Source organism: Oncorhynchus masou, chromosome 25 (genome assembly GCF_036934945.1).
Source record: "Oncorhynchus masou masou isolate Uvic2021 chromosome 25, UVic_Omas_1.1, whole genome shotgun sequence".
NCBI classification, from domain to species: Eukaryota; Metazoa; Chordata; class Actinopteri; order Salmoniformes; family Salmonidae; genus Oncorhynchus; species Oncorhynchus masou.
Window position 1 is genome coordinate 2,592,649 of NC_088236.1, and position 27,107 is coordinate 2,619,755.

The 27,107-nt window shown below is 44.9% G+C and overlaps 1 protein-coding gene across 1 annotated transcript in view; it reads right to left on the reverse strand.

Moving 5' to 3' along the window:
- ppil2 (peptidylprolyl isomerase (cyclophilin)-like 2) overlaps positions 1–27,107 on the reverse strand; it is a 46,776-nt gene extending 19,669 nt beyond the window's left edge. The window contains exons 1-14 of the mRNA XM_064936545.1: positions 26,962–27,107; positions 19,648–19,697; positions 19,444–19,489; positions 19,236–19,298; positions 18,868–18,919; positions 14,392–14,443; positions 14,146–14,237; positions 11,397–11,486; positions 11,176–11,251; positions 10,748–10,908; positions 7,049–7,124; positions 5,546–5,652; positions 3,680–3,769; positions 491–524 (exon numbers count right to left, since the gene is read on the reverse strand). Coding sequence (XP_064792617.1) covers positions 491–524; positions 3,680–3,769; positions 5,546–5,652; positions 7,049–7,124; positions 10,748–10,908; positions 11,176–11,251; positions 11,397–11,486; positions 14,146–14,237; positions 14,392–14,443; positions 18,868–18,919; positions 19,236–19,298; positions 19,444–19,489; positions 19,648–19,697; positions 26,962–26,993 — 1,021 coding nt within the window. The 5' untranslated portion in view covers positions 26,994–27,107. The remainder of the gene's footprint in view (positions 1–490; positions 525–3,679; positions 3,770–5,545; positions 5,653–7,048; positions 7,125–10,747; positions 10,909–11,175; positions 11,252–11,396; positions 11,487–14,145; positions 14,238–14,391; positions 14,444–18,867; positions 18,920–19,235; positions 19,299–19,443; positions 19,490–19,647; positions 19,698–26,961) is intronic.

Sequence of the window (27,107 nt, forward strand, 5' to 3'; positions counted from 1 at the left end):
AACGTTTGACTTTCAACAGCCAGGGAAGAAAAGACAAGGCTTCTACGAGTCAGACTCAATCTCACAGGCACTAACATGACTCCAGTGACGTTACCACGGTAACCTCCCGCCCTTAAAGGGGCAGGTGAACATTTTTGACGTCGTCTCTTATGATATTTTGGTTAAAAGACTCGGGCCACGAAACGTTTAATTATTAAATTTACCACATTAGTTACCTCTTACGAGTAATAGATGTGTTGTTTCAGAAACATCACAAAGCTCATTCTCTTTTCTTGGTGTAATTTTAGTGTCCCAGACATATTTTGGCTGGCACACACACACTAGTCTAATAGGTAGTACTGGGGGTCGCAATAAAGGCCCCTCCTCCGCCTGCTAGAGCAGCTCCCCCCCCCCCCACAGTACGGCCCCCTCCCCCACAGTACACCCCCCCCCCCCACAGTAGTCAAGGGGTTTTACTCTCCACTACTCATATTGTAGGGTCTAAACTTACCTAAACCAGTCCCAGTTGGGTCTCCTCCTTGGATCTGAAACACATTGGGAAACATATCTATTTACAAACATTGATGAATTAACAATGTGTTTGTTGTGGTAACAGGTGGTGAGTATAGTTAATTCTAGACAGGTGAGTCATAATGAATCAGTAGTGGAGACAGGTGAGTCAGAGAAAAGCAGTAGTGGAGACAGGTGAGTCAGAGAAAAGCAGTAGTGGAGACAGGTGAGTCAGAGAAAAGCAGCAGTAGTGGAGACAGGTGAGTCAGAGAAAAGCAGCAGTGTTGAGACAGGTGAGTCCTAATGAAGCAGCAGTGCTGAGACAAGTGAGTCATAATGAAGCAGCAGTGCTGAGACAAGTGAGTCATAATGAAGCAGCAGTGCTGAGACAAGTGAGTCATAATGAAGCAGCAGTGCTGAGACAGGTGAGTCATAATGAAGCAGCAGTGCTGAGACAGGTGAGTCATAATGAAGCAGCAGTGCTGAGACAGGTGAGTCATAATGAAGCAGCAGTGCTGAGACAGGTGAGTCATAATGAAGCAGCAGTGCTGAGACAGGTGAGTCATAATGAAGCAGCAGTGCTGAGACAGGTGAGTCATAATGAAGCAGCAGTGCTGAGACAGGTGAGTCATAATGAAGCAGCAGTGCTGAGACAGGTGAGTCATAATGAAGCAGCAGTGCTGAGACAGGTGAGTCATAATGAAGCAGCAGCGCTGAGACAGGTGAGTCATAATGAAGCAGCAGCGCTGAGACAGGTGAGTCATAATGAAGCAGCAGCGCTGAGACAGGTGAGTCATAATGAAGCAGCAGCGCTGAGACAGGTGAGTCATAATGAAGCAGCAGCGCTGAGACAGGTGAGTCATAATGAAGCAGCAGCGCTGAGACAGGTGAGTCATAATGAAGCAGCAGCGCTGAGACAGGTGAGTCATAATGAAGCAGCAGCGCTGAGACAGGTGAGTCATAATGAAGCAGCAGCGCTGAGACAGGTGAGTCATAATGAAGCAGCAGCGCTGAGACAGGTGAGTCATAATGAAGCAGCAGCGCTGAGACAGGTGAGTCATAATGAAGCAGCAGCGCTGAGACAGGTGAGTCATAATGAAGCAGCAGCGCTGAGACAGGTGAGTCATAATGAAGCAGCAGCGCTGAGACAGGTGAGTCATAATGAAGCAGCAGCGCTGAGACAGGCGAGTCATAATGAAGCAGCAGCGCTGAGACAGGCGAGTCATAATGAAGCAGCAGCGCTGAGACAGGCGAGTCATAATGAAGCAGCAGCGCTGAGACAGGCGAGTCATAATGAAGCAGCAGCGCTGAGACAGGCGAGTCATAATGAAGCAGCGCTGAGACAGGCGAGTCATAATGAAGCAGCGCTGAGACAGGCGAGTCATAATGAAGCAGCGCTGAGACAGGCGAGTCATAATGAAGCAGCAGCGCGGAGACAGGCGAGTCATAATGAAGCAGCAGCGCGGAGACAGGCGAGTCATAATGAAGCAGCAGCGCTGAGACAGGCGAGTCATAATGAAGCAGCAGCGCTGAGACAGGCGAGTCATAATGAAGCAGCGCTGAGACAGGCGAGTCATAATGAAGCAGCGCTGAGACAGGCGAGTCATAATGAAGCAGCGCTGAGACAGGCGAGTCATAATGAAGCAGCGCTGAGACAGGCGAGTCATAATGAAGCAGCGCTGAGACAGGCGAGTCATAATGAAGCAGCGCTGAGACAGGCGAGTCATAATGAAGCAGCGCTGAGACAGGCGAGTCATAATGAAGCAGCGCTGAGACAGGCGAGTCATAATGAAGCAGCGCTGAGACAGGCGAGTCATAATGAAGCAGCGATGAGACAGGCGAGTCATAATGAAGCAGCGCTGAGACAGGTGAGTCATAATGAAGCAGCACAGACAGGTGAGTCATAATGAAGCAGCGCTGAGACAGGTGAGTCATAATGAAGCAGCGCTGAGACAGGTGAGTCATAATGAAGCAGCGCTGAGACAGGTGAGTCATAATGAAGCAGCGCTGAGACAGGTGAGTCATAATGAAGCAGCGCTGAGACAGGTGAGTCATAATGAAGCAGCACTGAGACAGGTGAGTCATAATGAAGCAGCGCTGAGACAGGTGAGTCATAATGAAGCAGCAGTGTTGAGACAGGTGAGTCATAATGAAGCAGCAGTGTTGAGACAGGTGAGTCATAATGAAGCAGCAGTGTTGAGACAGGTGAGTCATAATGAAGCAGCAGTGTTGAGACAGGTGAGTCATAATGAAGCAGCACTGAGACAGGTGAGTCATAATGAAGCAGCGCTGAGACAGGTGAGTCATAATGAAGCAGCGCTGAGACATGTGAGTCATAATGAAGCAGTGCTGAGACATGTGAGTCATAATGAAGCAGTGCTGAGACAGGTGAGTCATAATGAAGCAGTAGTGCGGAGACAGGTGAGTCATAATGAAGCAGTAGTGCGGAGACAGGTGAGTCATAATGAAGCAGTGCTGAGACAGGTGAGTCATAATGAAGCAGTGCTGAGACAGGTGAGTCATAATGAAGCAGTGCTGAGACAGGTGAGTCATAATGAAGCAGTGCTGAGACAGGTGAGTCATAATGAAGCAGTGTTGAGACAGGTGAGTCATAATGAAGCAGTGTGGAGACAGGTGAGTCATAATGAAGCAGTGTGGAGACAGGTGAGTCATAATGAAGCAGCAGTGCTGAGACAGGTGAGTCATAATGAAGCAGCAGTGCTGAGACAGGTGAGTCATAATGAAGCAGCAGTGCTGAGACAGGTGAGTCATAATGAAGCAGCAGTGCTGAGACAGGTGAGTCATAATGAAGCAGCAGTGCTGAGACAGGTGAGTCATAATGAAGCAGCAGTGCTGAGACAGGTGAGTCATAATGAAGCAGCAGTGCTGAGACAGGTGAGTCATAATGAAGCAGCAGTGCTGAGACAGGTGAGTCATAATGAAGCAGCAGTGCTGAGACAGGTGAGTCATAATGAAGCAGCAGTGCTGAGACAGGTGAGTCATAATGAAGCAGCAGTGCTGAGACAGGTGAGTCATAATGAAGCAGTAGTGCTGAGACAGGTGAGTCATAATGAAGCAGTGCTGAGACAGGTGAGTCATAATGAAGCAGCAGTGTTGAGACAGGTGAGTCATAATGAAGCAGTGCTGAGACAGGTGAGTCATAATGAAGCAGCAGTGTGTTTAGTCTCACCATGAAGTTCCTGATAGATCTGTGGAAGACAGTTCCGTCGTAGTAACCCTTCTTACACAGCTTGGTGAAGTTCTCTCCTGCTTTAGGAACCTGGGCGAGAGAGCAGGAGAAGATTTTAAAACCACAGTCCTGTAGGAGACTAAGTGAAAGACCTGTCCTGTGTCTCCACATCATATTTCCAGAAGGCTTGTTAATGTCCCCCCCCTCACAGACTGTGATTTTAGCAGTCATACACCACGATCTTGCCATCCCAGACAGCATGTCCACGTCGTGTGACAAAGTCATAGGTCGTAAAGGATTGTCAGACATCTTGGCTGGTTCAGTGAGACAGGTTCTAGGTCTGCTGGTTCAGTGAGACAGGTTCTAGGTCTGCTGGTTCAGTGAGACAGGTTCTAGGTCTGCTGGTTCAGTGAGACAGGTTCTAGGTCTGCTGGTTCAGTGAGACAGGGTCTAGGTCTGCTGGTTCAGTGAGACAGGGTCTAGGTCTGCTGGTTCAGTGAGACAGGGTCTAGGTCTGCTGGTTCAGTGAGACAGGGTCTAGGTCTGCTGGTTCAGTGAGACAGGGTCTAGGTCTGCTGGTTCAGTACCACTACGTCTTGGCTGGTTCAGTGAGACAGGGTCTATGTCTGCTGGTTCAGTGAGACAGGGTCTATGTCTGCTGGTTCAGTGAGACAGGGTCTAGGTCTGCTGGTTCAGTACCACTACGTCTTGGCTGGTTCAGTGAGACAGGGTCTAGGTCTGTTGGTTCAGTACCACTACGTCTTGGCTGGTTCAGTGAGACAGGGTCTATGTCTGCTGGTTCAGTACCACTACGTCTTGGCTGGTTCAGTGAGACAGGGTCTCGGTCTGTTGGTTCAGTACCACTACGTCTTGGCTGGTTCAGTACCACTACGTCTTGGCTGGTTCAGTACCACTACGTCTTGGCTCCTGGTTCAGTACCACTACGTCTTGGCTGGTTCAGTGAGACAGGGTTTATGTCTGCTGGTTCAGTACCACTACGTCTTGGCTGGTTCAGTACCACTACGTCTTGGCTGGTTCAGTACCACTACGTCTTGGCTGGTTCAGTACCACTAGGTCAGCTGGTTCAGTACCACTACGTCTTGGCTGGTTCAGTGAGACAGGGTCTATGTCTGCTGGTTCAGTACCACTACGTCTTGGCTGGTTCAGTACCACTACGTCTTGGCTGGTTCAGTACCACTACGTCTTGGCTGGTTCAGTACCACTACGTCTTGGCTCCTGGTTCAGTGAGGTCGTAGGCGCCCACAAAGTTCTGGCAGTGCCTTCATCGTGTAGTGTGGCTGGTGTTACAAGCCAATCCCGGTGACTGACCAATAGGAACACGGCTGGCACACAATAATATGATTATTCTGAATAGAACGATTTATATAATAGTTGGACTTAAAAATGCTAACATGCTGTGTCGGAAGAAGGATTTCCCTGATAATCTTGTTTTCGTGACATCTGAAAATCAGGCTACCTGATGGGGTTTTATAATGAACGTTCTACAACAGCTACCATGTTATTTTGGAAGTTAATTGATTATGAGGGGAAACCATGCATGGAGGGAGGAGAGAGAGGGAGGGAGGGAAGAGAGGGAGGAGAGAAGAGAGGGAGGAGAGAAGAGAGGGAGGAGAGAAGAGAGGGGGAGGGAAGAGAGGGGGAGGGAAGAGAGGGGGAGGGAAGAGAGGGGGAGGGAAGAGAGAAAGAAAGAGGGGAGAGAGAGAAAGAGAGAGGGAAGAGAGAGAAAGAGAGAGGGAAGAGAGAGGGAAGAGTGTTGGAAGAGTGTTGGAAGAGGGAAATGGAACACACTATCCCACCATGGCAAGAGCCATGTTGGACCAAAGTGAACTACGAAGGACCACACACCTTGTCACAGTACAGCTCCAGGTTGATGTCTCCCTTGTTGGTGTGAAGGCGAACATAGCCTTTCTTCTTCACATAGGAATAACGCACCGTGTCATCGGAGATGGCATCTACAACAACCAGAGAAAACATCATGTGTTCCTCAAACACAGACATGTTGCTGAGCTGTTCTCTGTGTGGAGAGACTACTAACCTGCAGTGTGTTCGGTAGCAGAGACTACCAACCCGCAGTGTGTTCGGTAGCAGAGACTACTAACCCGCAGTGTGTTCGGTAGCAGAGACTACTAACCCGCAGTGTGTTCGGTAGCAGAGACTACTAACCCGCAGTGTGTTCGGTAGCAGAGACTACTAACCCGCAGTGTGTTCGGTAGCAGAGACTACTAACGCAGTGTGTTCGGTAGCAGAGACTACTAACCCAGTGTGTTGTTACCAGAGACTACTAACCCAGTGTGTTGTTACCAGAGACTACTAACCCAGTGTGTTGTTACCAGAGACTACTAACCCAGTGTGTTGTTACCAGAGACTACTAACCCAGTGTGTTGTTACCAGAGACTACTAACCCAGTGTGTTGTTACCAGAGACTACTAACCCAGTGTGTTGTTACCAGAGACTACTAACCCAGTGTGTTGTTACCAGAGACTACTAACCCAGTGTGTTGTTACCAGAGACTACTAACCCAGTGTGTTGTTACCAGAGACTACTAACCCAGTGTGTTGTTACCAGAGACTACTAACCCAGTGTGTTGTTACCAGAGACTACTAACCCAGTGTGTTGTTACCAGAGACTACTAACCCAGTGTGTTGTTACCAGAGACTACTAACCCAGTGTGTTGTTACCAGAGACTACTAACCCAGTGTGTTGTTACCAGAGACTACTAACCCAGTGTGTTGTTACCAGAGACTACTAACCCAGTGTGTTGTTACCAGAGACTACTAACCCAGTGTGTTGTTACCAGAGACTACTAACCCAGTGTGTTGTTACCAGAGACTACTAACCCAGTGTGTTGTTACCAGAGACTACTAACCCAGTGTGTTGTTACCAGAGACTACTAACCCAGTGTGTTGTTACCAGAGACTACTAACCCAGTGTGTTGTTACCAGAGACTACTAACCCAGTGTGTTGTTACCAGAGACTACTAACCCAGTGTGTTGTTACCAGAGACTACTAACCTGCAGTGTGTTGTTACCAGAGACTACTAACCTGCAGTGTGTTGTTACCAGAGACTACTAACCTGCAGTGTGTTGTTACCAGAGACTACTAACCTGCAGTGTGTTGTTACCAGAGACTACTAACCTGCAGTGTGTTGTTACCAGAGACTACTAACCCAGTGTGTTGTTACCAGAGACTACTAACCCAGTGTGTTGTTACCAGAGACTACTAACCTGCAGTGTGTTGTTACCAGAGACTACTAACCTGCAGTGTGTTGTTACCAGAGACTACTAACCTGCAGTGTGTTGTTACCAGAGACTACTAACCTGCAGTGTGTTGTTACCAGAGACTACTAACCTGCAGTGTGTTCGGTAGCAGGGGTCATGGCTGTGGAGGTGAAGGAAGCAGACACTCTGCCAGTAGAGTAATGAGCCTAGGGGAGGGAGAGAAAACAGTTAGTACCCTACACACTAAACCCTTAGCCCCTAGATACTCTACCTGTAAACCCGAGGGAGGGAGAGAAAACAGTTAGTACCCTACACACTAAACCCTTAGCTCCTAGATACTCTGCCTGTAAACCCGAGGGAGGGAGAGAAAACAGTTAGTACCCTACACACTAAACCCTTAGCCCCTAGATACTCTGCCTGTAAACCCGAGGGAGGGAGAGAAAACAGTTAGTACCCTACACACTAAACCCTTAGCCCCTAGATACTCTGCCTGTAAACCCGAGGGAGGGAGAGAAAACAGTTAGTACCCTACACACTAAACCCTTAGCTCCTAGATACTCTACCTGTAAACCCGAGGGAGGGAGGTGAGTCATTGGTCCTGTCAATAACACCTTGCCTTCGACACTGAACAGCTCGGCCCTACAGTCCTACAGCTCTACAGTCCTACAGCTCTACAGCTCTACAGCCCTACAGCTCTACAGCCCTACAGCCCTACAGCCCTACAGCTCTACAGCCCTACAGCTCTACAGCCCTACAGCCCTACAGCTCTACACCCCTACAGCCCTACAGCTCTACAGCTCTACAGCTCTACAGCTCTACAGCCTTACTGCTCTACAGCCCTACAGCTCTACAGCTCTACAGCCCTACAGCTCTACAGCCCTACAGCTCTACAGCCCTACAGCTCTACATCCCTACAGCTCTACAGCTCTACAGCCCTACAGCTCTACAGCTCTACAGCCCTACAGCTCTACAGCTCTACAGCCCTACAGCCCTACAGCTCTACAGCCCTACAGCCCTACAGCTCTACAGCCCTACAGCTCTACAGCTCTACAGCCCTACAGCCCTACAGCTCTACAGCCCTACAGCCCTACAGCCCTACAGCTCTACAGCCCTACAGCTCTACAGCCCTACAGCCCTACAGCTCTACAGCTCTACAGCCTTACTGCTCTACAGCCCTACAGCTCTACAGCCCTACAGCCCTACAGCTCTACAGCCTTACTGCTCTACAGCCCTACAGCTCTACAGCCCTACAGCCCTACAGCTCTACAGCCCTACAGCTCTACAGCCCTACAGCCCTACTGCTCTACAGCCCTACAGCTCTACAGCCCTACAGCTCTACAGCTCTACAGCCCTACAGCTCTACAGCCCTACAGCTCTACAGCTCTACAGCCCTACAGCCCTACAGCTCTACAGCCCTACAGCTCTACAGCTCTACAGCCCTACAGCCCTACAGCTCTACAGCCCTACAGCCCTACAGCCCTACAGCTCTACAGCCTTACTGCTCTACAGCCCTACAGCCCTACAGCTCTACAGCCTTACTGCTCTACAGCCCTACAGCTCTACAGCCCTACAGCCCTACAGCTCTACAGCCCTACAGCTCTACAGCTCTACAGCTCTACAGCCCTACAGCCCTACAGCTCTACAGCCCTACAGCTCTACAGCCCTACAGCCCTACAGCTCTACAGCCCTACAGCCCTACAGCCTTACTGCTCTACAGCCCTACAGCTCTACAGCCCTACAGCTCTACAGCCCTACAGCCCTACAGCTCTACAGCTCTACAGCCCTACAGCTCTACAGCCCTACAGCTCTACAGCCCTACAGCTCTACAGCCCTACAGCTCTACAGCCCTACAGCTCTACAGCCCTACAGCCCTACAGCTCTACAGCCCTACAGTTCTACAGCTCTACAGCCCTACAGCTCTACAGCCCTACAGCCCTACAGCTCTACAGCCCTACAGCTCTACAACCCTACAACCCTACAGCTCTACAGCCCTACAGCTCTACAGCCCTACAGCTCTACAGCCCTACAGCCCTACAGCTCTACAGCCCTACAGTTCTACAGCTCTACAGCCCTACAGCTCTACAGCCCTACAGCTCTACAGCTCTACAGCCCTACAACCCTACAGCTCTACAGCCCTACAGCTCTACAGCTCTACAGCTCTACAGCCCTACAGCTCTACAGCCCTACAGCCCTACAGCTCTACAGCCCTACAGCTCTACAGCCCTACAGCTCTACAGCCCTACAGCCCTACAGCTCTACAGCTCTACAGCTCTACAGCTCTACAGCCCTACAGCCCTACAGCCCTACAGCCCTACAGCCCTACAGCTCTACAGCCCTACAGCTCTACAGCTCTACAGCTCTACAGCCCTACAGCCCTACAGCTCTACAGCCCTACAGCTCTACAGCCCTACAGCTCTACAGCCCTACAGCTCTACAGCTCTACAGCCCTACAGCCCTACAGCCCTACAGCCCTACAGCCCTACAGCTCTACAGCTCTACAGCCCTACAGCTCTACAGCTCTACAGCCCTACAGCTTATGGCCAACAGTCGTGCACTGCTCCCACTACCCAACATTCCTGTTTCCCAGAAGTAGGACACGGCAGAACAGTGGGAACGTCGCCTGGGCTGAGCAGTGACCTCTTAGAACGTTAACACCCAGACAGACTGATGTTACCATGGTGACTCCCCTCACACCAACATCTTTCAGCCCAGCCACCAATGAGGTAAACACTGACTTGGTACAGACTCAGAGGACAGTCTGGCTACAGAGACCTGTCGTCACAGACCAACCTGGCTGCCCAGAGAGGACAGTCTGGCTATAGAGACCTGTCGTCACAGACCAACCTGGCTGCCCAGAGAGGACAGTCTGGCTATAGAGACCTGTCGTCACAGACAAACCTGGCTGCTCAGAGAGGACAGTCTGGCTACAGAGACCTGTCGTCACAGACAAACCTGGCTGCTCAGAGAGGACAGTCTGGCTACAGAGACCTGTCGTCACAGACAAACCTGGCTGCTCAGAGAGGACAGTCTGGCTACAGAGACCTGTCGTCACAGACCAACCTGGCTGCCCAGAGAGGACAGTCTGGCTACAGAGACCTGTCGTCACAGACCAACCTGGCTGCCCAGAGAGGACAGTCTGGCTGCCCAGAGAGGACAGTCTGGCTGCCCAGAGAGGACAGTCTGGCTATAGAGACCGTTCGTCAGACCAACCTGGCTGCCCAGAGAGGACAGTCTGGCTACAGAGACCTGTCGTCACAGACCAACCTGGCTGCCCAGAGAGGACAGTCTGGCTACAGAGACCTGTCGTCACAGACAAACCTGGCTGCCCACAGAGCACAGTCTGTTTCCACTACTACTATCATTGATAACTTAATGACAGACAGACAGGATAGAGAGGGTTACAGACAGACAGACAGGATAGAGAGGGTTACAGACAGACAGACAGGATAGAGAGGGTTACAGACAGACAGACAGGATAGAGAGGGTTACAGACAGACAGACAGGATAGAGAGGGTTACAGACAGACAGACAGGATAGAGAGGGTTACAGACAGACAGACAGGATAGAGAGGGTTACAGACAGACAGACAGGATAGAGAGGGAGACAGACAGACAGACAGGATAGAGAGGGTTACAGACAGACAGACAGGATAGAGAGGGTTACAGACAGACAGACAGGATAGAGAGGGTTACAGACAGACAGACAGGATAGAGAGGGTTTGAGAGGGTTACAGACAGACAGACAGACAGGATAGAGAGGGTTAAAGACAGACAGACAGGATAGAGAGGGTTTGAGAGGGTTACAGACAGACAGGGGTCTGTGTCATCACCGCGTTAAGTTTGTCGGTCTTCTTGGCCTTTGGTTCCTTCATGGTGGAGGCCAGTAGAGCGTCTCCTTTATAATCCTTATAGAGCTCCGCCAGGGTCTCTCTGGTCTCCATGTTCGTACTGTTCAGGTGGTAACCAGGGTCCAGCTTAGCCTTCTCCTCATCTACACACAGCAAATACATTGGAGTTTAGAAAAACAACTTCCTCCTCAACGCCATCTCAAACAGGAACATCCCCGACCCTCTATATAGTGCAGTACTTTAGACCAGAGCCCTATGGCCCCCTACTTTAGACCAGAGTCCTATGGCCCCCTACTTCAGACCAGAGCCCGATGGCCCCCTACATAGTGCACTACTTTAGACCAGAACCCTATGGTGCAATAGATAGGGAATAGTTGACCATTTGGGACTCAGGCCCAACAGTTACCCACCAGGGTCCAGTACTTTGAGGTTGTTCTTGACGTGGAAGAAGTCCGAGACATTGAACTTATCCAGGTTGGTTGGATCCTGTCGTGTAGAAACAAACACCAGAAAAAGTTAAGGACTCAGGACTACATTTACAACCTGAATCCTACATTTCCCATGATGCTTATAGCAGGCTTCAGGCTCAGAACAGACACGATGTAGATCAGTGAACTTCCATATTGAATACCTGCAGGGTGATGATGTCCTGTCTGGTGAAAGGTTCATCAGAGAGCAGGTCTCTGTAACTCTTCGTCTTGACGTTGAGCTGTTCCACAGCCTGAGGTAAAGACACTTCTTAGAAACAACGTGTGGAATCATCATCATCATCAGGTGGGTGCTAATTTACCCCTTTATTTAACTAGGCAGGTCAGTTAAGAACAAATTATTATTTTCAAATGACGGCCTAAGAACAGTGGGTTAACTGGTCTAGGAACAGTGGGTTAACTGGTCTAGGAACAGTGGGTTAACTGGCCTAGGAACAGTGGGTTAACTGGCCTAGGAACAGTGGGTTAACTGGTCTAGGAACAGTGGGTTAACTGGTCTAGGAACAGTGGGTTAACTGGTCTAGGAACAGTGGGTTAACTGCCTGTTCAGGGACAGAATGACAGATTCTAACCACTAGACTACCTGCTGGTTATTAGTCCAACGCTCTAACCACTAGGCTACCTGCTGGTTATTAGTCCAACGCTCTAACCACTAGGCTACCTGCTGGTTACTAGTCCAACGCTCTAACCACTAGGCTACCTGCTGGTTACTAGTCCAACACTCTAACCACTAGGCTACCTGCTGGTTACTAGTCCAACACTCTAACCACTAGGCTACCTGCTGGTTCCTAGTCCAATGCTCTATCCACTAGGCTACCTGCTGGTTACTAGTCCAACGCTCTAACCACTAGACTACCTGCTGGTTACTAGTCCAACACTCTAACCACTAGGCTACCTGCTGGTTACTAGTCCAACGCTCTAACCACTAGGCTACCTGCTGGTTACTAGTCCAACGCTCTAACCACTAGGCTACCTGCTGGTTACTAGTCCAACGCACTAACCACTAGGCTACCTGCTGGTTCCTAGTCCAACGCTCTATCCACTAGGCTACCTGCTGGTTACTAGTCCAACACTCTAACCACTAGGCTACCTGCTGGTTACTCGTCCAACACTCTAACCACTAGACCACTAGACTACCTGCTGGTTACTAGTCCAACGCTCTAACCACTAGGCTACCTGCTGGTTACTAGTCCAACACTCTAACCACTAGGCTACCTGCTGGTTACTCGTCCAACACTCTATCCACTAGACTACCTGCTGGTTACTAGTCCAACACTAACCACTAGGCTACCTGCTGGTTACTCGTCCAACACTCTAACCACTAGACTACCTGCTGGTTACTAGTCCAACACTAACCACTAGGCTACCTGCTGCCCCTTATATTCCAGAGGAGTTGGGTTAAATGTGGAAGACACATTTCAGTTGAATTCATTCAGTTGTATAACTGACTAGGTACCACCCTTTTAATAGTGTTGTAGCTGTGGTAAAACCATTATAACTGACTAGGTACCCCCCTTTCCCTTTTAATAGTGTTGTAGCTGTGGTAAAACCATTATAACTGACTAGGTACCCCCCTTTTAATAGTGTTGTAGCTGTGGTAAAACCATTATAACTGACTAGGTACCCCCCTTTTAATAGTGTTGTAGCAGTGGTAAAACCATTATAACTGACTAGGTATCCCCCTTTTAATAGTGTTGTAGCTGTGGTAAAACCATTATAACTGACTAGGTACCCCCCTTTCCCTTTTAATAGTGTTGTAGCTGTGGTAAAACCATTATAACTGACTAGGTACCCCCCTTTTAATAGTGTTGTAGCTGTGGTAATACCATTATAAATAACTGACTAGGTACCCCCCTTTTAATAGTGTTGTAGCTGTGGTAAAACCATTACAACTGACTAGGTACCCCCCTTTTAATAGTGTTGTAGCTGTGGTAAAACCATTATAACTGACTAGGTACCCCCCTTTTAATAGTGTTGTAGCTGTGGTAAAACCATTATAACTGACTAGGTACCCCCCTTTTAATAGTGTTGTAGCTGTGGTAAAACCATTATAACTGACTAGGTACCCCCTTTTAATAGTGTTGTAGCTGTGGTAAAACCATTATAACTGACTAGGTACCCCCCTTTCCCTTTTAATAGTGTTGTAGCTGTGGTAAAACCATTATAACTGACTAGGTACCCCCCTTTTAATAGTGTTGTAGCTGTGGTAAAACCATTATAACTGACTAGGTACCCCCATTTTAATAGTGTTGTAGCTGTGGTAAAACCATTATAACTGACTAGGTACCCCCCTGTCCCTTTTAATAGTGTTGTAGCTGTGATAAAACCATTATAACTGACTAGGTACCCCCCTTTTAATAGTGTTGTAGCTGTGGTAAAACCATTATAACTGACTAGGTACCCCCTTTTAATAGTGTTGTAGCTGTGGTAAAACCATTATAACTGACTAGGTACCCCCCTTTCCCTTTTAATAGTGTTGTAGCTGTGGTAAAACCATTATAACTGACTAGGTACCCCCCTTTTAATAGTGTTGTAGCTGTGGTAAAACCATTATAACTGACTAGGTACCCCCCCGTTTCCTTTCCCTAGATTTGTCCTATTTCACACCACTGTGTATTAATATACATGTGAATTGGAAATGTGTTTTTGTTGCATATCCCAACTCCCCCTTGAGACGCCCTCAGAGAGTGGGGTCACGGCCAGGGTCAGTCCCCCTACGGCGACCCTGGCGCATTCAGGGTTGAGAGCCATGCTCTAATGCACAGGCAGATTTTTATCTTCCTGGTTCGATCCAGTGACCTTTCGCTTACTGGCCCAACGCGCTAACCACTAGGCTACCTGCCGCCCTGGTGTGTGTGTGTGTGTGTGTTAAATCCCCCCAGAATATCTTACCTCGTGAGAGAACACATTGCCAGTGAGCTTGTTGGTGACGATATGGGAGTTGTTTGTGAAGACTGTGTACAGGACGGGACAGTGGTATTTACCTGGCCAAATGAAAAAGTAGGGTCGTTACCATGACGGCCCCGCGGTCAGTTAGCAGTCTGTCCTACGATGACGGTTCTCCAGTCAGTTAGACTTGAGACTAAAGTTGGGAATGAAGGTCGTTCGGAATGCTTTGAATATCACTGAAAAACCTACCATCGTTGTTCTTGGCGAAGTTTAGCTTGATGAGGGACTTCGCTTCCAGTTTCTGAGGGAAGAAGAGAAGGAATGAGAATGTGCCTTTGAATGAAGAGATAAAACTGTCCAGTTGGAGTATTAGTTGCAGCTCGTTCCAGTCGCTAGCTGCAGTGAACTGAAAAGTGGAGCGACCCAGGGATGTGTTTTCTTTGGGAACCTTTAACACAATGTGACTGGCAGAATGGGTGTTGTATGTGGAGGATGAGGGCTGCAGTAGGTATCTCAGGTGGTAGTGAGGCCTAAGAGGGTTTTATAAATAAGCATCAACCAGTGGGTCTTGTGACGGGTATACAGAGATGACCAGTTCACAGAGAGTATAGAGTGCAGTGATGTGTCCTATTTTATTTATCCATTATTTTACCAGGTAAATTGACTGAGAACACGTTCTCATTTGCAGCAACGACCTGGGGAATAGTTACAGGGGAGAGGAGGGGGATGAATGAGCCAATTGTAAGCTATTGGTGGCAAATCTGATGGCCGAATGGTAAAGAACATCTAATAATGTACTGGCTCAAATTGACGATGAATTATTTATAAGGAGCCAATTGGTTTTCAACCCTAAGTTGAAGAGGCAATGTTCTAATACATTTTAAAACACACAAGAGACCAGCAAAATAGACAGTGTGGAGCTATACTGGGAACAGCGGCCTCTAATGGTCAAATATGGGTACTTCATGGTAAATAATGCTGGCGACGAAAATGACGAATTTACTCTGAGTGGTTTTTAAAAAAAAAATTTTTTTTTTTTTTTTAGATAGACGCAGGAGTGGCTTCGGGACAAGTTTCTGAATGTCCGTGTGTGGCCCAGCCAGAGCCCAGTCTTTACCCCGAGCGAGCGATCATATGTGGAGACCTGAGAATCGCTGTGCAGCGACACTCCCCATTCAACCTGACAGCTGCAGAGTATCAGCCGAGAAGAATGGGAGAAACTCCACAAATACAGATGTGCCAAGCTTGTAGCGTCAGACCTAAGAAGACTAGAGGCTGTAATCGCTGCCAAAGGTGCTTCAACAAAGTACTGAGTCAAGGGTCCGAATACTTACAGTTGAAGTTGGAAGTTTATGTACACTTATATCATTAAAACTCATTTTTCAACCACTCCACAAATGTCTTGTTAATTAACAAACTATAGTTTTGGCAAGTCGGTTAGGACATCTACTTTGTGCATGACAAATCATTTTTTCCAACAATTGTTTACAGACAGATTATTTCACTAATAATTCACTGTATCACAATTGCAGTGGGTCAGAAGTTTACATACACTAAGTTGACTGTGTCTTTAAACAGCTTGGAAAAGTCCAGAAAATTATGTCATGGCTTTAGAAGCTTCTGATAGGCTAATTGACATCATTTGAGTCAATTGGAGGTGTACCTGTGGATGTATTTCAAGGCCTACCCTCAAACTCAGTGCCTCTTTGCTTGACATCATGGAAAAATCAACAGAAATCAGCCAAGACCTCATAAAATAAATCAGAGACCTCCACAAGTCTGGTCCATCCTTGGGAGCAATTTCCAAACGCCTGAAGGTACCACGTTCATCTGTACAAACAATAGTACGCAAGAATAAAAACCATGGGTGCACACAGCCGTCATACCGCTCAGGAAGGAGACGCGTTCTGTCTCCTAGAGATGAATGTGCTTTAGTGCAAAAAGTGCAAATCAATCCCAGAACAACAGCAAAGGACCTTGTGAAGATGCTGGAGGAAACGGGTACAAAAGTATCTATATCCACAGTAAAACAAGTCCTATATCGACATAACCTGAAAGGCCACTCAGCAAGGAAGAAGCCACTGCTCCAAAACCGCCATAAAAAAGCCAGACTACGGTTTTCAACTGCACATGGGGATAGGGGTCTGATGAAACAAACAGAACTGTTTGACCATAATCACCATCGTTATGTTTGGAGGAAAAAGGGGGGGGCTTGCAAGCCGAAAAACACCATCCCAACCGTGAAGCATGGAGGTGGCAGCATCATGTTGTGGGGGTGCTTTGCTGCAGGAAGGACTGGTGCACTTCGCAAAATAGATGGCATCATGAGGTAGGAAAATGATGTGGATATATTGAAGCAACATCTCAAGACATCGTTCAAGAAGTTAAAGCTTGGTCGCAAATGGGTCTTCCAAATGGACAATGACCACAAAGAAACTTCCAAAGTTGTGGCAAAGTGGCTAAGGGACAACAAAGTCAAGGTATTGGAGTGGCCATCACAAAGCCCTGACCTCAATCCTGTAGAACACTTGTGGGCAGAACTGAAAAAGTGTGTGCGAGAAAGGAGGCCTACAAACCCGACTCCGTTACACCAGCTCTGTCAGGAGGAAATGGGCCAAAATTCATCCAACTTATTGTGGGAAGATTGTGGAAGGCTACCATTTTAACGAGGATTACATTTCAGGAATTGTGAAAAATGTAGTTTAAATGTATTTGGCTAAGGTGTATTTAAACTTACATACAGTTGAAGTCGAAAATGTGATATTTCCATTTATTTTTTATTATAAATTTTTATTATAAATTTGTACATTTCTAAAAATCTGTTTTTGCCTTGTCATTATGGGGTAGTGCGTGTAGATTAATGAGGAAAACAACTATTTAATACATTTTATTATATGGCTAACAAAATGTGTGAAAAGTCATGGGGTCTGAATACTTTCCGAATGCACTGTCTATCTTCACGAGAATACATTAGATAGTATGAAGAACCAATACGCCAAGATGCAGCTCCATACTACTTGTCAAACAAAGAACTGATACTGTATACTGGTCGTTTTTTTTATTTTATTTAATTGAACTGTTGTTGGTGTGGGATTGGTGTGTGTGTGGGGGGGGGGTGGGGGGGGGGGGGGCGTCCATTTGATACAACTTACCCATTAGAAGGAAGAGGTTTGGTCCAAATTGGATGTTGGATATAATATTGAATACTATAATTATTTTAAAATTTTTAAATGCCAATTTGGGTGCAAAACCTTAATGTATCAGAGATCACATTAAAATGTTTACAAAATAATGCTTCAGAAATTATAATCATCTGTTACGAACTACAGAAACGATTTCAGAACAGGCTCAGATGGTGGAAGCTGAAATCCTCTTTCTTGTGCTTTGAGGTGGAACGACACCTGGGTTATTCCTTCACAAGTGGAGGGAGAGCAAGAGCCTCAGCAGGACTAGTCCAGACGTATCTAGAACAAGGATAGACAACCACAGCCTCAGCAGGACTAGTCCAGACGTATCTAGAACAGGGATAAACAACCACAGCCTCAGCAGGACTAGTCCAGACGCATCTAGAACAGGGATAAACTACCACAGCTTCAGCAGGACTAGTCCAGACGTATCTAGAACAAGGATAAACAACCACAGCCTCAGCAGGACTAGTCCAGACAGACGTATCTAGAACAGGGATAAACAACCACAGCAGGACTAGTCCAGATGTATCTAGAACAGGGATAGACAACCACAGCCTCAGCAGGACTAGTCCAGACGTATCTAGAACAGGGATAAACAACCACAGCCTCAGCAGGACTAGTCCAGACGTATCTAGAACAGGGATAAACAACCACAGCCTCAGCAGGACTAGTCCAGACGTATCTAGAACAGGGATAAACAACCACAGCCTCAGCAGGACTAGTCCAGACGTATCTAGAACAGGGATAGACAACCACAGGTACAGTAGGATTTGGTTCCAACTTGGCACCACACCTGACCAACTGAGCTAATTGATCAATTCAATGATTGTCTTAATTCAATACGCCTGGTTTTCCAGGTCGGGTTTCAACCAAACATGTTCTGTACCTTCAGCACTCCGGGACCAGGGTTATTTACCCCCCTGGTCTAGAAACATCTCTCTGCAGCCAGACTAATCAACCCTGACAGCAGGATCCAGCTGGACGGACACACACACATTAAGTGTCGCACTCACCCACACACTGACACATGTGCACGCTGATTGATACGAGCACGTCTATCAGTTGGTGCACATGTAATTATTATTATTATAAACCTGTCATGGCGTGACCTGGACATGTGTTTTATCCACCAAGTTGAAACTCAAGTACTTTAATTGAGGAAAGAATGGTAGCTGGTGTGCTAGGGGGGCTTCCCTGTAAAGTCCACATGGGAAGACATGCACTCAGCCAGAGAGGAAGAGGCCAGAGGTTTCACTCTACAACCTAAATCTGTCCAAAATAAGTCCAATGCATTACTATGGGCTTATTTTGGACCGAAGCTTGTCGCCTTCCTGCCTTTGGGATAACGACTCCCGATTGTTGGGACGGAGTCATGAGCATCTTGTCATCATATACAGATCTCTGACTCAGACGACCGTCTCAACATGCTGTGGAGGTTGACTCCCTCCAGTGGCTGGGAGAGGTACTGTCATGCTTAAAATAATCTATTTCTTAGACCTGCCAGGAACAATCCTGTTGTGGTTGGTTGACTACTTGCCTCTCCAGAGATGGGATTGGTGCCAAACTTCTTTATCCAAGGAACGATGCTCCTAAAAGCACAGGACACAGAGGGGGTTGGTCAACACTACAGGCTGGTTTATACTTACTCTACGTATACAAAGCAAAATGGTGATCCTGCGTCGAGATAAATCGCCGGGCTGTTTACGCCTGCGCGGGTTTTGCTACGCAACACCATTTTATGCGTAGCTACTTGTAGTTCTGTCATACGTACATACGTTGGTTATCGACCAGGCTTCAAAATGACAGTACTGTTACAAATTCCAACTTCCTTTTCCATCAGTAAACAACCTTCCAGACTAAACCAGCCAGGGTATATCATAGAACTACATATAGATCTCTACTCACAGCAGGTCAAAGACGATTCCCTCGGGAGTGCACATGGGATATTCAAACGGCTGCAGAGACAAGCTGAAATGGGACAGGGGCAAGATTATTGAGTACACACAATTAAAATGTAGCATCACTGCAAAGACCTTACATTCAACACTAAGGTCGCTAAGGTCTTTTTGCCTCTTACAAACTGTACTTTAGCTCAGGACTGGTGATGTCTTACCTGCAATGGTCAAATGGAAGACGTCGAAAATTTGACTTTGGAATTTCTTAAAGATATATATATATAAAAAAAACAAAAAACAGAATGCATCAACATTGTTAGTGAAGAACTGTTCCTAATCATCAACATGATTCAGTATGTTGAGTCGTGAACAACTGGGTTCTACTCCGCATCTTAACAAGGGACAATAGCACAGAATCCTACCTGATCTTTTCCCTCCATAGAAATGGGTGTACTCAGCACATGTGATGTACCTGGAGACAAAACGAAAACAAACAAACTGTGACACTGTCCTTGAACTTTAGAAGCAGGATAAAAAAAAGATGTTACTATCAAACTCAATTGGAAAACTTGGTTAGATGGCAACATGTTCAGAAAACAACATTAAGTCAATGATCCAGCATGGCTAGCATACACACAGGCTAAAGTTACAAAACGCTGACGAAGTTCTCCCTATCACAAATTAAACCCTACCTAAAAGTTGATGACGGTCTGTCAACCGGACTTAAATTGAATAAAATTCGGGCAAATAATAAATAGTTAGCTAAAGTTAAGTTTAGCAAAAGCTAGGTAGTTACTAGCTAGCACCAATTATTATATGTCCTCAACGATTGAAGCCAGGCGACATCGGGTGGGAACCATTCTAGCCAATTAATCCTTATTTTAAATAGCACTTAAAATTAGGGCCAAATTCGAATTAGGGTTCGGAAGGAGCGGAAACGCGGACACCCGCGTCACAACTGGTGCCAGCTCGACCTCGGTCTGGTGACCGGTTTGGTTTGGTCTTGAACATCATTTCCAGTTGAGTTGAATTTCGAAGCCGGATAACGTCTTGCTCAGAGGTTATGGAATAAGCTATTTTCACTTTAAATTGACTTAAATGGTGCAGATTCGGTTCCTGATCGTTTACGTTAACTGCTCCTACGTCTTTGACTCATCCTACTACAGTTTATACTTTTATAATCTTTGTTGTTTTGTCTTTGTCTATATTATCTCTTAATGCTAGGGGGTTACGAAACAGTGTGAAGCGCAAGGCCTTATTTTTATTTGCTAAACAATTTCGAACAGATTTTTGCTTTTTTCCAAGAGTCTCACTCAATTTTGGCTGATGCCAACTTCTGGAGGTCACAGTGGGGCAACGATATTTGGCTTTCCCATGGATCTGAACGCTCTGCTGGTGTCACTACAATGAAAAATACCTTTGGTGGTAATATTCTACACTCTGTGACCCCTTTGGTCACTTTATTTGTCTTGTGATCAGTTACAATGACATTACACTCATTACTGTAAACTTCTACAACACCAAACATGAGAATGATGAGTTGCTTGAATCTATAGAGAAACATATACTTCATTGGTTATCTAAATGTCCCAATTCGTTATTATTGATAGGAGGGGACTTTAACATCACTACAGATAATTCATCTGATAGATGGCCCCCAGGAGGGGACTTTAACATCACTATAGATAATTCATCTGATAGATGGCCCCAAGGAGGGGACTTTAACATTACTATAGATAATTCATCTGATAGATGGCCCCCAGGAGGGGACTTTAACATCACTATAGATAATTCATCTGATAGATGGCCCTCAGGAGGGGACTTTAACATCACTATAGATAATTCATCTGATAGATGGCCCCCAGGAGGGGACTTTAACATCACTATAGATAATTCATCTGATAGATGGCCCCCAGGAGGGGACTTTAACATCACTATAGATAATTCATCTGATAGATGGCCCCCAGGAGGGGACTTTAACATCACTATAGATAATTCATCTGATAGATGGCCCCCAGGTTATTATAGATAGGAGGGGACTTTAACATCACTATAGATAATTCAACTGATAGATGGCCCCCAGGTAGGCCAACCAATCAGAATTTTGGTTTAATACTTTTTATGGAGAAGTTTGATCTTACTGATATATGGAGAGAGAGGTTTCCGGGCCGACAGATCATTCAGAGTAACAAAACAGGCTCCAGACAGTCCAGAATAGATGTTTGGCTCATATCCAAATGTATTGATAGTGAGTGTGTTACTACAAATATTTGTACTACTCCCCTCACAGACCATAGGGCTATTTACATTGATATCAAAATATTTACCCCTGATATGAACCTTGGTAGAGCATCCCACTGGAAGCTAAATGGCTCATTATTAAATAATGATATAGTTACATTTGAGGTTAAAGATCTGCTCTCACACTTTTGGGAAAGGGCTTGTGAAGAAAAATCTTATTGCAAGAACTGGGAGCTCTTTATATTTGAGGTGTCCAAATACCTTAGAAAATATGGTAGTAATCTTGCTAAGACCAGAAGAGCTGAGGAGGAAAAGGTGATCATTAAGATAACTTCTCCTCCCGCAAGAGGTCGGCTGGGGACCTCTGAGAAAGGGAAGATGGAACTAATTGAGTTACAAAATAAACTGGATAATATACAGTGCCTTGCGAAAGTATTCGGCCCCCTTGAACTTTGCGACCTTTTGCCACATTTCAGGCTTCAAACATAAAGATATAAAACTGTATTTTTTTGTGAAGAATCAACAACAAGTGGGACACAATCATGAAGTGGAACGACATTTATTGGATATTTCAAACTTTAACAAATCAAAAACTGAAAAATTGGGCGTTCAAAATTATTCAGCCCCTTTACTTTCAGTGCAGCAAACTCTCTCCAGAAGTTCAATGAGGATCTCTGAATGATCCAATGTTGACCTAAATGACTAATGATGATAAATACAATCCACCTGTGTGTAATCAAGTCTCCGTATAAATGCACCTGCACTGTGATAGTCTCAGAGGGCCGTTAAAAGCGCAGAGAGCATCATGAAGAACAAGGAACACACCAGGCAGGTCCGAGATACTGTTGTGAAGAAGTTTAAAGCTGGATCTGGATTTCCCAAGCTTTAAGCATCCCAAGGAGCACTGTGCAAGCGATAATATTGAAATGGAAGGAGTATCAGACCACTGCAAATCTACCAAGACCTGGCCGTCCCTCTAAACTTTCAGCTCATACAAGGAGAAGACTGATCAGAGATGCAGCCAAGAGGCCCATGATCACTCTGGATGAACTGCAGAGATCTACAGCGGAGGTGGGAGACTCTGTCCATAGGACAACAATCAGTCGTAAATTGCACAAATCTGGCCTTTATGGAAGAGTGGCAAGAAGAAAGCCATTTCTTAAAGATATCCATAAAAAGTGTAGTTTAAAGTTTGCCACAAGCCACCTGGGAGACACACCAAACATGTGGAAGAAGGTGCTCTGGTCAGATGAAACCAAAATTGAACTTTTTGGCAACAATGCAAAACGTTATGTTTGGCATAAAAGCAACACAGCTCATCACCCTGAACACATCATCCCCACTGTCAAACATGGTGGTGGCAGCATCATGGTTTGGGCCTGCTTTTCTTCAGCAGGGACAGGGAAGATGGTTAAAATTGATGGGAAGATGGATGGAGCCAAATACAGGACCATTCTGAAAGAAAACCTGATGGAGTCTGCAAAAGACCTGAGACTGGGAGGGAGATTTGTCTTCCAACAAGACAATGATCCAAAACATAAAGCAAAACCTACAATGGAATGGTTCAAAAATAAACATATCCAGGTGTTAGAATGGCCAAGTCAAAGTCCAGACCTGAATCCAATCGAGAATCCGTGGAAAGAACTGAAAACTGCTGTTCACAAATGCTCTCCATCCAACCTCACTGAGCTCGAGCTGTTTTGCAAGGAGGAATGGGAAAAAAGTTCAAGGGGGCCGAATACTTTCGCAAGGCACTGTATATAAATTAAAAGCAGAAGGAGCCTTTATTAGATCTAGGAAAAAATGGATTGAGGAGGGAGAACCGAATTCATCCTATTTCTTTAGACTTGAGAAATTTCACTCTACAAATAACACTATCCATAAGTTAAACATTGGTGTTATTACAGATGACCAAAAGTGAATCGCTAAATACTGCAGCAATTTTTACAGAAAATTGTATAGCTCTAAGTACTGTCAGGAATCCACAGATATGTTTTTTAACTCACTGAATAATGTTCACTCTATCAGTGATATAGAATCTAAACAGTGTGATGAACCCATCAAAGTTGAAGAGATTATAGTCTATCAAACATCTAAAGAACAACAAATCACCAGGTGTTGATGGAATTACATCAGAATTTTACAAATTATTTTCTGAACAAGTCGCTCCCTTCGTATTTGAATTATTTTTAGAGAGTATTAAAAACAATGTTCTCCATCCTACAATGAGTCAGGGGTTAATAACACTGATACCTAAGCCTAAAAAATAAGTGCTGCTCATCGACAACTAGCGTCCAATTTGTCTTCTTAATAATGACTATAAGATATTAGCCTCACTACTTGCAAAAAGAATTAAAGAAGTCCTGGATGCAATCATTGATGAAACACAGTCTGGCTTCAGACATATTTCTAACAATGTCAGACTAGTATTAGACGTACTTGACTACTCAGACCTAATAACTGAGGATAGCTTCATATTATTTTTTAGATTTTTATAAAGCATTTGACACAGTAGACCATCAGTTTCTCTTCCACTCCCTTGAGAGACTTGGCTTTGGGGATTTTTTCTGTAAGGCTATTAAGACTCTCTATGCAAATGTAAACAGCTCTATCAAATTGAAATATGGCACCTCACCTAGATTTGAGTTAAAGAGAGGAATTAGGCAAGGTTGTCCTATCTCTCCGTACCTGTTTTTATTAATCACCCAACTTCTTGCAAATTCTTTAAATAATAGTCCTGTACAAGGCGTTTCCATAGCTGGTAAATAAATTATTATAAGCCAGCTGGCTGACGATACTACACTTTTTCTGAAAGACACTAACCAAATTCCCATATCGATCAATGTGATACAATCCTTTTCCAAAGCGTCTGGTCTATATCTTAACATTAATAAATGTGAACTCATAGCTGTCAAAGATTGTGTGACACCTTCATATTATGGTATTCCAGTAAAAGAAGAACTTACATATTTAGGCATAACCATTACAAAGGATCAGAAGTATAGAGGCTTACTAAACTTTAACACTCTTATTTAAAAAAAACAGAAGAAGCTAAATCAATGGCTACAGAGGGACTTATCTTTGAAAGGTAGAGCCCTAATAACCAAGGCTGAAGGTATCTCTAGACTAACATATGGTGCTCTGTCTTTATATCTTGACCATAAAATAAGCAAGGAGATAGACCAGATGCTTTTCATCTTTCTTTGGAGAAACCGTACCCATTACATTAGGAAAACTGTTGTAATGAACACTTATGAGAATGGTGGGCTGAATTTTCTGGACTTTACTACTTTAAATAATACTTTTAATTTCAATTGGATAAAACAATTCCTAAGACCCACTTCTATCTGGAATTGTATTCCTCATCATGTCTTCTCTACTTTTGGTGGCCTTAACTTCATGTTGTTTTGCAATTATAATATTGACAAAGTTCCAGTGAAACTTTCTGCTTTTCATCGGCAGGTTCTTGTCATGGTCCTTAATTTATAAACACAATTTTTCTCCACACAGATATTATATATGGAATAATCGGGATATATTGTATAAAAATACCTCTCTGTTTTTAGAATATTGGTTCCGAAATAATATCCTATTGGTGAGCCAACTGGTAAATGCAGAGGGTCTTTCACTCAGTTATAAAGAATTCTTATCACTTTACAAGGTCCCTGTAACACCTAAAGATTTTGCAATTGTTTTACATTTACATTTAAGTCATTTGCCATTCCCTCAGGTGTTGCTCTGTTATTCAGGAACGTGTCAAGACCTGACCCTCAGAGCCGACCTTCTATTGACCCTGTTGACTCATCAGTAGGAAAGTTTTGTTTCTCTTTTGGTCCATTCAACAACAGAGCGATACGATCCTTGTTTCAGCTAGATGTTGTATCTATACCTTATGTCATGCCTTATTGGAATGGATTTATTGATAATATCTGTTGGAAAAAAGTTTGGATGTTGCCACACACATACCTACTTGTTAACAAAATTAAGGAAGTGTCCTTTAAAATTATTCATAAATATTATCTTGCCAACCACTATATGAAGAAGTTTAAGGAAAACATCAACTCAAATTGCTCCTTTTGTAATGACCACCCAGAAACAGTTGTGCATCTTTTTTGGCATTGTATGCATGTAAGAAAACTGTGGCAAGACATCAGTAGGTTTATAATTGAACACATTTATGAAGATTTTACACTATTGTAGAGAGATTTACTGTTTGGATTCTTTACATACAATAGAAATAAGCGGAATCATTTTTATGTAATTAATTTCACTATTCTTTTGGCCAAATTTCATATACACAAATGTATATTTACAAACAGAAAACCACATTTTCGTACCCTACAAAAATAAATTGAACTGTATTTTAAGACAGTTAAGTGCTCTACTAACAAAAAAGCTGTTAGAATTGTAAGTTTAATTAAGCATGTCCCTTAAGGTCCTTGTGTAATTGTAATGTGATATTGTACCCCCGAGCTCGATTGTCTATTGTTTGTAATCTATGTATGCTTGTGTTCCCTCATGTGCTTTATGTATTGATTTGTTATAAAAAAAAATATATTAAAAAAAATCGGTCTGGTGACGCCGTTACTATGCGACCACCAGCTAGCTGACTGCACCGTGTTTAGCTCGTCTGGACTTGTTGCTGTTAGCTAGCATATGGACAAACAGTGCTACAGTAGTAAGACATGACACGAATTACCACCGGAAACTACATTCAACTTTTATGAGAACAGGTTGCCCTCGAATGTTAGAGACCTACTAACGTTAGATAGCAAATCAGAGTTGAAACAAGCCAATTGGAATTTTAGCTGGCCAGGTCGTATTGAAAGCTACGTCATATCAAACATTATATATTAACAGCCAATACAATGGCATCGTAGGAATTACGCTAGCGACGTTGATAACTGTTTAGCAAGCTAAATACAAGGGTCTGAGTCTGTCTGGCACGACTATAGGGAAAACGTTGGATACAACACGGCGAGAGGGTGAACATAATTCTTCAACAAGTTACCAAGTTAGTTAGCGAAGCCAGCTGTATTCACATATTGGCTACCTAGCAACATGACATGATTCTGGAGGCAGCCCACCAAGGGCTCCCAGCCCACCCAAACCGGGTTGACTTCAAAGTGTCAATGGAAACGGGGCTTGAGAGGGGAGACGTGCGTTTGTGATCAACTGGCACAAATAAGTCGTTTTTTTCTCAGTTGCCGGAATATCACGTGGGTCCACCTACATATGTACATTTATAACAGCCTAAACATTAACTATGAAACGTATCACCGATCAAATAACCCTCACGTAATTCAACACTGGCATAGACGTCCATACAAAAAGAACACATGTCTCGCTTAGTATCTTCCTCTCTGCTAGAGCAGATAGATAGCTAGCGGCTAATCTGTTTCTTTGCTCTCTGTTAGTGTAGTAACGTTATTTGGCTGGCTACTTTATCGAGCTTTTGACGTTACATACTTGAAAATATTATGTTCAGAACTTACATTTTATCCTTCTGATGTTGACGCTTCCCCATTTTGATTGAGGTGTTAATAAATTACTATTAAACTTATTTCATAAACTATGTCGCTAGCTAGACAAAATATCAAAATAGACTTCGTCGTTTGACTAAACCGGAAGTTTTGAATTG